Raw genomic sequence first — 14541 nt, forward strand, 5'->3', positions numbered from 1 at the left:
TTTTAAACAAAACAGCTCCTGATTCTGTTCAAGGAAGAGTGAACATTAGCACAGATTATTTTCTCTCCTCATCGCTAAAGTAAATATTGGAATCTTTTTACACAATCACACATTTCTGCACACTAAATTAGCCTACAGCTTCCGTCGTACTCCAGTTGATCTAAAGAAAGGGGTGTTCAACACATGGATGCAATGAATCGTGTTCACTTAATCCCAAACATGTGGGCACCTGGTCACCTCCAAAGCGCCCTGTGCAGACCCTCTGAGGAGGACATTTATATCACGCTGAGCTCACCAACAGCCCTGTGGTAAAGTTTAACAATGATCATCACCCTCTCAGCTCTGGCAGGTGTCTGTGAAAACGTCCCAAGTAGAAAGACACGTTAGTTAAAACCTATTCCTACAACAGAATTATTTCATCCTTTGCATGCCCCTCACGTCTTTCTCTCTGTCCTCCACCTTTTCATTGTGCTACTTTCTGGCAGGAACACTTCATATCAGACTCTGATGAAAGCACCGATCTTGACACTTGGAAGCTTTCACTGAAACTATAAATTAGCAACGAGCAATCACCAGACAGCTGCAGATCAGTCACTGAGTCTGCTGAGTTTCTGCATTTTCACCCTCTTTCATGCAACTCATTTTTTCAGCCTTGTGGTTCCGAACAAGCCTTAAAGACAGCACTTTGTATCCATCTCATCAGCCTCTGGACTCACTCCGAATAGTCCTCAGAACACTGAATCATGGACTAATCTGTTACCAGCTTCTCATCCTCTTTCTCACCTGCACAGAATTAGTCATTTTCTTCAACTTAAAGAATCCACTTGTGTTTAACCATCTGTCTTGTCAGCTGTAAGTGTCTTATTGTGTTATCACCGCAGCGATAGATTAGAGTAGTGAGCTGTTGAAAAGTTTCCTCCTCAGCTTCAGAATCAAACTGCTGCACTGGCTGTCTCATGAGGGAAGTGTTGAGAGTTTTTACTCCTAGAAAGTGACACGTATATAATGTTCGTTGTAGACTACTTTAAAAAGGTGCTATTTTCTGCAGCTGCAGACCATTTGTTCTGTTCATTTAGCTTAATCATTGAGCTGCATCACATAATGAAAACCAGGGAGGAGGATAATTTGGACAATGCTGTTTTTCTATTAATTCAATAAAATGATTGGTTTGCAGAGCAGATCGTTTGCCAAATTAAGAATGCTACAGTGAGATCAGACTTGCATTGACAGTGATGTTTAGATATTACTAAATTAGATCTGGTGTTTTAAATAGCTGCAGAAAAGCCCCGACACATTCATGTTTAAATGCTGCCAGAGTAAAGGAGAGCAGTGCTGAAACGTGCTGACTCAACTCTTCTTTTGCAGATGACACACAGCTTTACCTACACACACAAACCGCAGTAAAAAACCATCATAAACACTAAGTGACTCCTGTGAATGTTAAATGAACTCAGTGTAACTTACCTGTTAATAACTCCCAGATCTGAACTGACGTTTGGCTGTAAAGTCTCCCCTTTTATACCCTCTGCAGCAGATATCTGCCCTCACACTGACTGCTCTTGTCTTGCTTTGTGTTCACAGATATTCAGAAGAGCCGACAAAGACGGTGAGTGAAGTTACTCGCTTTCTTAAGTTGTTGGTACATGGCTTAATGTGTTGGCATTCAGTGTTACATGTGCACATACTGTGTGCTGCATCCGTGAACTCGGATCATTCTGAGACAGCTTTCAACCTTTGTTTATACTGATTCATCATTACTTACTTTGTACACTTACACTTTACAGAAGCCAAGATAAAAAAACATCAAACTTACCTTTCTGACATAAAACCACCCGAGGAAACGATAGCTCATGTGTCTCCTAATTATCCCTCTTTGAGGTATTTTAAATTAAAATTAATGCTGAGTATATTATCTGTTTTTCATTTTTTAGATATTCACATATGGTTTTAAATTGAAGGTGTTTCAGAGCTCTGCTGGCTGTTGGGAACGCGTGTTGTGAAAATGAATCGTACCTTCTTTCAATTCTAAGACTTTACAAAACAGTTGATAACAGAATTTATTTAGTCCTTAATATGAAAAAATATAGAAGCAGCGTGTGAAAATGTTCATTCATGGTAGCATAGCTCCCCACTGCTTCCACAGGAGTTAAGAGGATAAGTAGCAGCCAGGTGCTGCTGATCAATGCTCTGATTAACTGATCATCAGTCAGTGTGAGCAGCTCTATAAAAGCAGAAGTTCTGTCAGTATTCAGGTGTGTGTTAACACGATGCCAAGGAGGAAAGACATCAGCAATGATCTCAGAGAAGCAGCTGTTGCTGCCCATCAATCTGGGAAGGGTTATAAGGCCATTTCCAAACTATCTGGAGTCCATCATTCTACAGAGAGAAAGATTATTCACAAGTGGAAAACATTCAGGACAGCTGTCAATCTTCCCAGGAGTGGACGTCCCAGCAAGTTCACCCCAAGGTGAAAAAGCCCAGAGCTACATCTCAGACTCTACAGGCCTCAGTTAGCATGTTAAAGGTTAAAGTTCATGACAGCACAGTCAGAAAAAGACTGAACAAGGATGGCTTGTTTGGAAGGGCTGCAGGAGAAAGCCTCTTCTCTCTATAAAGAACAGATGGGTTTTATGTCCTGTAACATCTTAGAATTGAAATAGGGTGTACTTTCTTTTTCACACGACTGTATAACCCGCTGATTCATCTCAGAGTTTTACATCCGCTTTATAGCAAGCAAGAATACGACTTGAGTATGAAAATATGAACTCTTTACAAGCTCAGAGTTGTTTTAATCTGCAAATCATGAGACATTGTTGTCAACACCAACATGCTCTTGAATGATTCGGGCCTCATTAATTCCAGCCAGACGACCGTGCTGCGTTACTGGTGAGAGATTTTTGCCTCTGAAGCCCGTTTTATCTTGCTGCACTGTGCTGTATTTTTTAGCTTGTTGGGACACTGAAGTGTTTTCAGAGGGAAAAGTTTAAATTTCTGCGCAGGTTTGTCAGTGAGCAGTTTGTTTATATCCATCCGGCATCTGCTACTCTCTCTTCCTCTTGTGAACATATTTGCTCATCCTCCCTCCTCCTATTCTCTCCTTTCACTGTGACAGAGAAGAATTTCACTAATGAGGAAACAACATAAAAAGCTCTGCTTTCATAGCAGCCAGATGGTCACTTGCCCTTCCCGTGTGTGTTTGGAGGGGATTTCTCCTCCATCCAAACTGATTACGCCTTTGTTTCCTCTCCAGCACAGCTAGAGTCCCAACATTTATCTCTGTAAATAAGATATCTGTGAGGGTTTAATTGGTCTTTACTTCATCTGCCTGAGCAGAAACGCACTGATGTTCGGTGAACATCAACAATTTTCCCTGTCATCACGGCTACTCTGCGCGGGGTTACAAATGATTGTGTCTTTCCAGCAGACTGTGGCATCAGCTGACAACACTTTAAATGCCTGCACTACCAGTTTAGCAACTGCCCTGATGCAGAACGTCTGTTAGGTCAGATTCCCATTTTTGCTGCACGTTTTCAGAGCGCAGACCTCTTCACAAACAAGCCGTCAGATCGCATGAAACTTTTTTGATAACGGCCTCTTGGGGTGTTTCCGCAGCTCCATTCCAGCTGCAGACTGTCTTGAAAGAGGCAGGCACGAGTGAGCACTTGGATGAATTGCTGCTGCACCAGAGGAGAAAAAAAGAGACTCTGTGAGGAACAAAGATGGTTATTTTGGAGAGATGTTGTTAGTTGATGTATAGAATGCAAGCTGGAGAACGAACCAGTGAGCGTGAGCTGAGGAAGAGCTATTTTTATCCTCCTCCCCTTCTCTCCTGGGAGAAGACTGGGGAACTGTTTTAATGAGTTAGAGCGGGAGAAGGGAGATGCTAACGGTGAGAGGAGAGGATTGTTAAAAAGTAGAGGGTGGCGAGTGGAGTGGCAGGTCTGAAAGGGAGGGGAGGTTAGGATCAGACGAGGAGCAGAGGAAGTAAAAGAGCATCAAAAATCTGACGTTGGGGTGATAATTGAAGTTTACTCGGCTGAATTCCTTCTTTACATTCATCGTGCGGATTTCAGGGCTGCTGAAACAGCAAGTCAGGGAGGGTGTGTGTGCACGTCTCATGCAAATACAAGCTGCATATTTCCATGAGCTGTCACTTATTGGGATGTATATTTATGTATGTGCACGTGCGTGCTTGCCTCACACACCTCGTTATGCAGCTGGTGTAGTTGCATCATTTGACAGCACTTGGTTTGATTCGCTGTTTGCGCCTGCAGCAGAATCTCGTCAAGCTGCTGAAGTCTGAGGCTTCATGTTTGGAGGAGAAACGGAGACGTTACGACTGCTGACTGAAAGAAATCCCATCGTGTTTGCATTTCAATTTACGCTTTTCATAATTTGATTCAACTTTTTTCCATTTGTAACACCAGAGCAAACCTTTATCTGCGTGAAATGAAAAAAGAAATGCGTCATAAAGTGATTTCACCCGCCTGTTACATTATTTCATTCAATTATCTCAGAGTTTTAACATGTTGAGCAATAACTAATGAGCAAAAATACAGTTTTTTTTATGTAACACACTGCTGATTTGTTTCTTAAAGGTTTATTATATGATGTTTTAACCCTTAATGCAGTCCCATGTGAAGATGTATCTCTGCCTCTCATCGGATATCAAGTTCCTCTGTTTTGTCCTGTTCTGTTGTGGCAGCCAGACTGAACAAGTCTGTACGTTAGGGCTCATTCATGGCAGCACAGCTCCATCGATCTCAGCCCACCCAGAGTGAAGAATTTTGGGTTAACAGTGGCTAACAAGAGGACACTTGGTGCAAGTTGAATGCTGGCCGGAGCCCGATAACTGCAAAGTCTGGGCTTTTTATGCCAGAGTCGATGGACTAATGGAGATGAAACTTGAGCATAAACCTCACCACTGGTGAGCTGTTGAGTGCAGGTGACCACAAACCGAGATATAAGCTGTGTTTTTACAAGGAAAGGAGTGAGTACACATAGTCATTGCACAGATTTTGAGGTTTTATCAAACTGGAACATTCACAAACTTTCTGTCATGAGATCAGACGAGTTTTCCATGCAATGGGATTTACTCACTGATCTGCTTTACCCATAGACCCAGATCTGATAAAATGCAGAATTACAGTCCTTCATTCCACACTTTATCTTTATATTGGGATGATTTGCAGCGCTGTCTTTTATTTCAATGTAGAGAATCTATTCAGAGACCCTCAGCTAAGGTATCAGTCCATTATAGAGGCATCACAAGGCTGCAACACCAAATTTCTTCACATCCTCACTCATTTTCTTTCTGTCATCCATGTATCACATTTTTATACCCACCGTATGCAGTCCAGGATCATGGGACTGCAGCTTATCACAGCTGATAATAAGCTGGTGATGGGATCCATCACAGAGCGGCAGCCACTCATTTAGACTGCAGGTGGAAGCTGGAACACCCTGAGAAAACCCCCCACAGCTACACACTCAGAAGGGCAGCATTCTACCAGCTGAGTACTTACCACTGCATCACTTCCATCCTAAAGCTCATAAAGCTGGCAAAAAGATAAGATACAAAGAAAGGATTGTTTCAGAACTGAGTTTAGTTGAATAAGTGACCAGCAGGTTGAAACATGTAATATCCTGGTTAGGTGTGAACATCTTCGTCTGCTTTCAGAAACCTTGGTAAGCACTAAAAATGCATATGATCTGAAACCTGGAATCACTTGTACAGATATGTCTTGAACCAGGTTTCACATGTTCCGTGTGAACACAGTTTCTGGGATAAGGTGCGAACCAGGATACTAATGTGGAGTCAGTAACTGCGAGCAGAGCAGAAGAAGCTGGGTCAAAGTATCCTTATGCAAGATGCCGAACCACTGCCACCCCCCACGTGTTCCTCAGTTGTAAATCGCTGTGGATGAAAGCCTCTGATAAACGATTGTGATTTAAAATGGAAGAAGGAAACAGAATGGAGTCACTTTTAACTCTCAGGTAATGGACAGGATGACGACTTCTAACTTGTAATCATGTAAAATAATGATTTCCTGGAAACAAATCTGAGAAACAGAGTTGAACTAACCTGTTTTCACACCATGATGTAAGATTAAGATCAGATTTATTGTCATGCACATATATACATTCACAAAATTTGTCCTCCGCTTATAACCCATCCAGGTCGGCACCTGTTGAACACACACACACGGCAGCGGTACGGTGCCTTGCTCAAGGGCACGTCGGCCATGGCAAGGAGGTGGACTGACCCCCCTCCAGCTGTCAGTTTCACCAATCTTTTGAGTGTGGGAATTGAACCACCAACCTTCCGGTTACTGGACAACCCACTATCACTACTGATCAGCAGAAGCTCCTCCTTACATTCTCTGAATTTAAGATTTTGTTTGCAAATATTTAAACTGATTTCTGAAGGTTTACGGTCAGCTTTGCTCAGGTCTCTGCTCGTGTGAGTGAAGATGGGAAACAAGATGCTGACGTCAAACAGCTGAGCTGCAGACTCTACTGAGTAAAAAATCAGCGGAGTGTTGGGATCTCTGCGACTTTAAAAACATGTTGGGCTAGAAAAGTTGTGAAGGATAGAAGAGAGGAATGAATAATTCACGGTTTCAGAATCAGGCCTGCAAGATAAATAACAGCAGAAACCAAAGCAGAATCAGTCTAACATGTTTTTATGGAACATCCAGCAAATGAGCAACAGAGAAAATATCTAAAAAAGACACGATAACGCCACGATAAAAGGAAGAATCGAGGCTTTTAATTTTTTTTTTACCGCCAATTTCCCATCCACCCTCCAGCCCAGTAGGTGGCAGCGATGCACAAAACAGCTGGTTTGCTAACTACCTTAACAACAGAGGAAGGTCGGCCCGGGGGGGACATGCAGACATTTGGAGGAAGACTGCAATAGACAAGCTTCAAGTGATGGAAAACATGACGATAATATGGCTTTTATGTGGGTTTCATGTGCTGATTAGAGCCTCTTTGGCACAGATTTAGTTTTTTTCTTTGTTTGAATTTCTACTCGGGTTTGATTTGCTCGACTATAGACGTGCATGAAGTCAGTTTGATGAAAACACTGAGTTAATTCCTCCAACCATAAGGATTATTAAAGCTGGTGCCTCCCCTGCTCTGACAAGCCAAAGTGCTGTAAAAACCATAATAAAATGAATAAATTAAAGTGTGTATGTGTGAAACAGATGCACTCAAGTGAACCTGAAAGTTACCCACACCTCTGTTAAAGTTGCACTTCTTCCTAAATCTGAGGTGTGATGAGATGGGAAACACCTGCATAGGTGACCCATAGGTGTGTCATCTGGTTGGATTTAGGAAAGACCCCCTCCCCATGGTGCAAGGAGGAATTTAGCCGGTAGGTTTTCAATTTTCTTGCCTCTCACTGGTGACTCACCAGCCATCTGCTAATTATCGTCACAGCGTTTGACACACAGACAGAAAGCAGACAGAGTTTAGGGAGGCTTGTTTATCCATGTTGTTAAGACACAGAATTACAAGATAACCGCTTTAAGCAATCAGGAGGATGAGGCTCCTGCTGCTCTGTGTGCACATACTGTTGCATTAATTAAACGGACCTTCGTTTAATTTAGTTGTTTTGGACGGGAGATTTGCTGCCTCTCTTCTCTTCCGCTGAAGATCAGCTGTCCTGGGTTTTGTCTTCTGTTTGCTTCAGTTGCATGAATAGTAGCTCGATGAATCAGTGTACTGATTCTGTTCAGTGTTTTCAGGTGAAAGCCTTGAAAAACCTTGAAAAACAAAACACCAGGATGAAGAATAGAAAGTAAAGCAGTTTTTACATCTGTTGCACAGGTTCTCCACTTCCTCAAAGCGTAAAAATAACATTGTTTATGTACTCATCAGGCTGTTTGTGCTGTTCTGGATGGAAAAGTCTGTTTTTGTGCTCAGGTGCACGTGCACACGGTCAGAGATGCCATTTCTCAAGTTGCTGTGTCAAATGTTCCCTTGATTTAGTTTGAAAGTTGACGTTTGGCTTGAACTTCTGCAGCAATTAGTCATCAACACTTAGTCAGCGGTTTCTCTTTGCTGGCACTTTGGATTCTGTGGTATTTGCAGCAATGCAGTCATAACTTATAATGCTCTTCTGTAGCTTTATGGTCCATTTTATCTGTGAATTTGCCAATAAAACCATTTTAAATAAAGATTAATTCAACAAAGTCACCACAATCTACACAAAGGTTGGCTTCAGTTTTGTTGTAAGTAAAACCAGAAACAAACTACAGTGTTTACTTTGAAAGCAACAAAAACTCAGCTTTTAGCTTTTAACGATAAATCATTCAGGCACCATTTCTTCTGTCGTATGAGGAGGAAACTCATTTTCTTCAGCTAAGCACCCCGACTTCAGCTATTAAAGTGCAGGGATAAATGCCACAGACAGGAACATGTGGTTAAATCTGAAGGTAAGTTAATAAGAAGTTAGATCAAATGGGCAGTAAAAGGTAGATTCTGAGAGGAGAAAACTGAAATGAGATGTAAGATGTGCAGTGAAGCAAAGTGTCAGCAGGAGCTGAAAGAGCAAATGTTGAAGGAAGATGAGAACAAAGAACGCTTGTTGCCACGAGAAAATGGAAAAATGAGCCGCATGTCTGTCAAGAATCTGTTAACGGTATTAAACATTTGTAGATTTAATGAAAACTTTTTTATTTCAACAAATGAGTCAAATATTCTGGGACTATTAACTGCTCTGTGGATGAAGAACTTAAAGCCGAATAGATCTCTAGTTTAAGCGCCGTGAGAAGCATTTAAATTGAAATGCTGTGATATGTTTTAGTTGGAGACAAACGACCGGCCAGATTAAGACGTTAGTGAGGCTGTAAATGGGCTTTGAGGCAGACGGACTTCATGTTCAGCCAGATGGTCACTCAGTTTGTCAGTTCATCTGCTTCTTGTAACCCTCACACGTTAGACTAATTTAATTAAGTTAAATCCATGTAGTTGTTCATATAAATATTTATAGTATATACTGCACTATAAACTCATTAAGAGGCACACCTGAAGTATTCTGTCAGTAGAATCATGCATTCTAATGTGATAATATCAGCGTATTGTGATTTTCTTACCTGTTGACAATGAGTGGAGAGCAAATGACGCTCTTCTGACTCCTCAACCATGAAATGGTCTCCGTCTCTCTGTCTGCCTGAGGAAAAACAAAAGGTGTGACTGTCAGATTCCTGACATTAATGTTTTCTCCTCTTCAAAACAACAACTCTTGGTTTGAAATGATCTCCGTGCTCATCAGGTAAATCATGAAACTTTTCACATCGGGGGAACGTGCTGAAACATCTGCTTTTCCTGCAGGTGAATCCTGTTTCTCAGTCATCAGAACGGTGTCATGTGTATCTAATTATCTGCAGTCTTTAATTGCTGACAGAGTTGCTAACAAGCCCCAGAGTGCCGAGGAGACAGATGAGATGAGAGTGGAGGGGAGGCCCTGTCACAGTGACGGGGAAGGGAGGAGAGTCTTTCACATGATGCGTGTTGCATCCTTTTGCACTTGTTTACAGTATGCTCGTGCATCAGTTTGTGGGATTTCTGATGGACTTTGTTGCAGTTGTTGCATATGAGCATGAACTGAATGCAGCTCTCATTGAACAACATTCTTGCAGACAGTGAACGTCTCGTGCTGAATGGTGCCTTCACATACTGGTGGGTGCAGAAGCCACGGACCTTCCATTAATTTTTTCACCCGCCACAGACATAAATACTGTGTGTGCAGCTAATTCAGCTGCATTTGGATGATCACAGACATGTATAGAACGACATGGCAACATTCCCACAGCAAGACAGACACTAACTAAAAGTGTCAGAAAACAACTGAAGATTCAGGCGAGAGTTTTGAAGGAGTTAGTAATGTCTGCCTCCTGAATCTGAAGGATGTAAACCAGGATGTCCACATCCGGTGCTCGAGGGCCGCTGTCCTGCAGGTTTTAGATGTTTCCCTGCTTCTACACACCCGATTCGGATGAAATGAATCTCTTCAAAAGATTAAGTTCTCCAGCAGCCTGCTAATGATGCCTTGATCTGAAGCAGGTGTGTTGAAGCAGGGAAACCTCTAAAACCTGCAGGACAGCGGCCCTCGAGGACCGATGTGGACATCCCTGATGTAACAGATGAGTTTGCACAGCAGAAAGTCGGAGGAGAACACCTGTAAATATGAACTATTAGAATCATTTGTGAGCTTTAGGTGTTTATCACCTTTAAGGACTATATCTGTTTTCCCCTTCATCCGTTCTCAGGTAAAGCGAACAACCCGATTCCTCAAGCTGGACAGTGGTATTTAGATATTTACTGGCACATATGGAGATTCTTCTTGCATCATAATGCACAGCAGATCTTTTTCATTCTTCAGTTAGATTGGCTTTCTGTCTTTGACTCTACAGATTCTATATTTGTGGACAACAAATGCACAAAATGACTTTGACATAAACTGCGTGTTGTTCAGCACGGTTTTAGTAATACTCACATCCTGTCATTACTGAAGTAATGTGCTGGAAACTCTGGAGTGAAACGTAAAAAGGATTCTGTGCAGGTTCCCTCGGTGGCCCACAGAAAAGCGAGCCGGGGAGGCAGGCGAATGGATGGACCGAAGGGTCTTTGTTCGCCGTCTGGAATTGGATCAAAGGCTGAGAGTTAAGCTGTCTTTGAAGGCGTTTTCCTCGCCTGATGCTTTTCACCCTCTGCATGGTTAGGATCAACACCCCCCCTCCTGTTATTTTTGCTAATTCACTTGGAATACTTGCACAGAAGCACAGTGCTGAGAATGAGGTGAATCACATGGCTTTTGACCTTCATGGCACCAAACAATGTTTTTAAAAGATCTACACACGTACAGAAAGGCCGTCCGAAGGAGCCACTGTCTTGTTCATAAGCTCCTGTTGCCAAGCACCTCGTTTTCTCTGACCTGCAACGTGAGCCAGAAAGTGCTGCCAAATAGGGAGAATTATGCTCCGTGTATTTTTTAGGTTTTTCATGACAAGCGGCCTTTGAACAGCCGGGTCTCTGTTGGTTCTCCCAGTGATAAGAAATGAACAGCAACACCTGTTGTTGCTGGACTAATCTCTGCTTCTCCTCTCTACGCTGTTGGCACGTGATTTTAGTTGTGATTATTTGATCCACCCATCAAGGTTTTCCGGTGTCTCTGTCCACAAAGGCAACGTGTCGGTCAGGTGCAGAGAACACATCCAACCGCCGACCAAGAAGGAGAAAAGTACGTCTTGGAGGATGTTCATTCGTCCATCTAAAAATGTTGTAATTAATGTCCCTTTTTCACCACATCAAGTAGAGACAACATACACATTTCTTTGCATGTCTCCTCTCCACTTGAATTCTTTGACTTCACTTACAGAAAAACGATCTTCTTCATTAATCGGGTTCCATCTTTCTTGTTGAGATCAGCTCTGCACGATGGAGCCTCGTCATGGACCCGTTTTTTTTCACTTTCCACCTTAAATTTTCAATCGGATTGAGATCCGGACTGTTTGCTGGCCTTGTCATTGAGTTAATATTAAGGATGGGAATTGTTAAGAATTTAGCAATTCCGGTTCCATTATCAATTCGGTTCCTTATCGTTTCTCATCCAGTTGAATAAAGAACAAATGGCTTTGGTTGCAGTAACACTTTAATTTCAAGTATGCATCAACATTTGATCTATTTTCGCCTTTTCCCTGCCTCATGAAAGGGGAAGCTACAGGTATGCGGGAGTCTGCCTCTGAGCCTGCCTCACTCTGCAGTCCTCGTCAACTAAATACTAATATCAGATGGAAATTCTTCACACAGTGTGTTGGTAACATTATTACAATCAGCAGGACCTGGAAGTTTTACGTTACCTGGGACTTTTGAGACGGAAGACGCTGTGTCACGAGCTCCCCGCGAGAGTCGCCGCCATCGCTTAGCAGCGTGTCAAAGACTTTACATTCGTCCAAAGTAACTGCATGCTGTGCGGTCAAATGTTTTGGCATGTTGGAGGTATTTCCCCCTTTGATGTGATCACAGCTCTGCAGGTGTTGCAACTGGCCCTAGTATTGTCCTTTTTGGTGAAATATAATCAAATTTTGGAGCATTTCTGCCTCCATGCCATGAAACATTCGAAACCAAAATACGAAGCGTGCACATGACGTCATCGCGACAACGCATCAGACGTTAGCTGAACCTATAAACGGGATCGTTAGGCAGGCGGATTAACGATTCCACGGAATCAAGCTACTGGGAGCCGGTTCCATCCCTAGTTAATCCAGTATGTCTCATTTGAAGATGAGTTTGAGTGCTCTTTGCTCTGTGGTAAGACAAGTCCACCTGAACACCTCCTGCAGAGGTGATGGCTGCCATCTCCTCTGGTCCTTTACATCAGCCCATATCATCAGTGATGGAAGGAGAACAGAGTCCACCTGAACACCTCCTGCAGAGGTGATGGCTGCCATCTCCTCTGGTCCTTTACATCAGCCCATATCATCAGTGATGGAAGGAGAACAGAGTCCACCTGAACACCTCCTGCAGAGGTGATGCTGCCATCTCCTCTGGTCCTTTACATCAGCCCATATCATCAGTGATGGAAGGAGAACAGAGTCCACCTGAACACCTCCTGCAGAGGTGATGCTGCCATCTCCTCTGGTCCTTTACATCAGCCCATATCATCAGTGATGGAAGGAGAACAGAGTCCACCTGAACACCTCCTGCAGAGGTGATGGCTGCCATCTCCTCTGGTCCTTTACATCAGCCCATATCATCAGCGATGGAAGGAGAACAGAGTCCACCTGAACACCTCCTGCAGAGGTGATGCTGCCATCTCCTCTGGTCCTTTACATCAGCCCATATCATCAGTGATGGAAGGAGAACAGAGTCCACCTGAACACCTCCTGCAGAGGTGATGCTGCCATCTCCTCTGGTCCTTTACATCAGCCCATATCATCAGTGATGGAAGGAGAACAGAGTCCACCTGAACACCTCCTGCAGAGGTGATGGCTGCCATCTCCTCTGGTCCTTTACATCAGCCCATATCATCAGTGATGGAAGGAGAACAGAGTCCACCTGAACACCTCCTGCAGAGGTGATGGCTGCCATCTCCTCTGGTCCTTTACATCAGCCCATATCATCAGTGATGGAAGGAGAACAGAGTCCACCTGAACACCTCCTGCAGAGGTGATGGCTGCCATCTCCTCTGGTCCTTTACATCAGCCCATATAATCAGTGATGGAAGGAGAACAGAGTCCACCTGAACACCTCCTGAAGAGGTGATGGCTGCCATCTCCTCTGGTCCTTTACATCAGCCCATATCATCAGTGATGGAAGGAGAACAGAGTCCACCTGAACACCTCCTGCAGAGGTGATGGCTGCCATCTCCTCTGGTCCTTTACATCAGCCCATATAATCAGTGATGGAAGGAGAACAGAGTCCACCTGAACACCTCCTGCAGAGGTGATGCTGCCATCTCCTCTGGTCCTTTACATCAGCCCATATCATCAGTGATGGAAGGAGAACAGAGTCCACCTGAACACCTCCTGCAGAGGTGATGCTGCCATCTCCCCTGGTCCTTTACATCAGCCCATATAATCAGTGATGGAAGGAGAACAGAGTCCACCTGAACACCTCCTGCAGAGGTGATGGCTGCCATCTCCTCTGGTCCTTTACATCAGCCCATATCATCAGTGATGGAAGGAGAACAGAGTCCACCTGAACACCTCCTGCAGAGGTGATGCTGCCATCTCCTCTGGTCCTTTACATCAGCCCATATCATCAGTGATGGAAGGAGAACAGAGTCCACCTGAACTCCTGCAGAGGTGATGGCTGCCATCTCCTCTGGTCCTTTACATCAGCCCATATCATCAGTGATGGAAGGAGAACAGAGTCCACCTGAACACCTCCTGCAGAGGTGATGCTGCCATCTCCCCTGGTCCTTTACATCAGCCCATATCATCAGTGATGGAAGGAGAACAGAGTCCACCTGAACACCTCCTGCAGAGGTGATGCTGCCATCTCCTCTGGTCCTTTACATCAGCCCATATCATCAGTGATGGAAGGAGAACAGAGTCCACCTGAACACCTCCTGCAGAGGTGATGCTGCCATCTCCTCTGGTCCTTTACATCAGCCCATATCATCAGTGATGGAAGGAGAACAGAGTCCACCTGAACACCTCCTGCAGAGGTGATGGCTGCCATCTCCTCTGGTCCTTTACATCAGCCCATATCATCAGTGATGGAAGGAGAACAGAGTCCACCTGAACACCTCCTGCAGAGGTGATGGCTGCCATCTCCTCTGGTCCTTTACATCAGCCCATATCATCAGTGATGGAAGGAGAACAGAGTCCACCTGAACACCTCCTGCTGAGGTGATGGCTGCCATCTCCTCTGGTCCTTTACATCAGCCCATATCATCAGTGATGGTGGAAACGTGCTGGTTTCCTTCAGCCAGTCATCTTTCATTGGACCAAACTAAAGTTCCAGCATCGTCTCCTTGGTGATTCATCTCACTTCCATCCAACCATCCACAGTCCATGGCTGCTT

The 14541-nt window shown here is 43.9% G+C and overlaps 1 protein-coding gene across 1 annotated transcript in view; it reads left to right on the forward strand.

The window, feature by feature from the left end:
• The window catches only part of necab2 (N-terminal EF-hand calcium binding protein 2), a 129982-nt gene that overhangs the window by 3003 nt on the left and 112438 nt on the right, over nt 1-14541 (forward strand). Inside the window, exon 2 of the mRNA XM_072386681.1 lies at nt 1582-1606. Within this exon, the coding sequence (XP_072242782.1) occupies nt 1582-1606 (25 nt within the window). The remainder of the gene's footprint in view (nt 1-1581; nt 1607-14541) is intronic.

Source organism: Leuresthes tenuis, unplaced genomic scaffold (assembly GCF_036924035.1).
Source record: "Leuresthes tenuis unplaced genomic scaffold, fLeuTen1.0.hap1 SCAF_5, whole genome shotgun sequence".
In the NCBI taxonomy this organism is placed as follows: domain Eukaryota; kingdom Metazoa; phylum Chordata; class Actinopteri; order Atheriniformes; family Atherinopsidae; genus Leuresthes; species Leuresthes tenuis.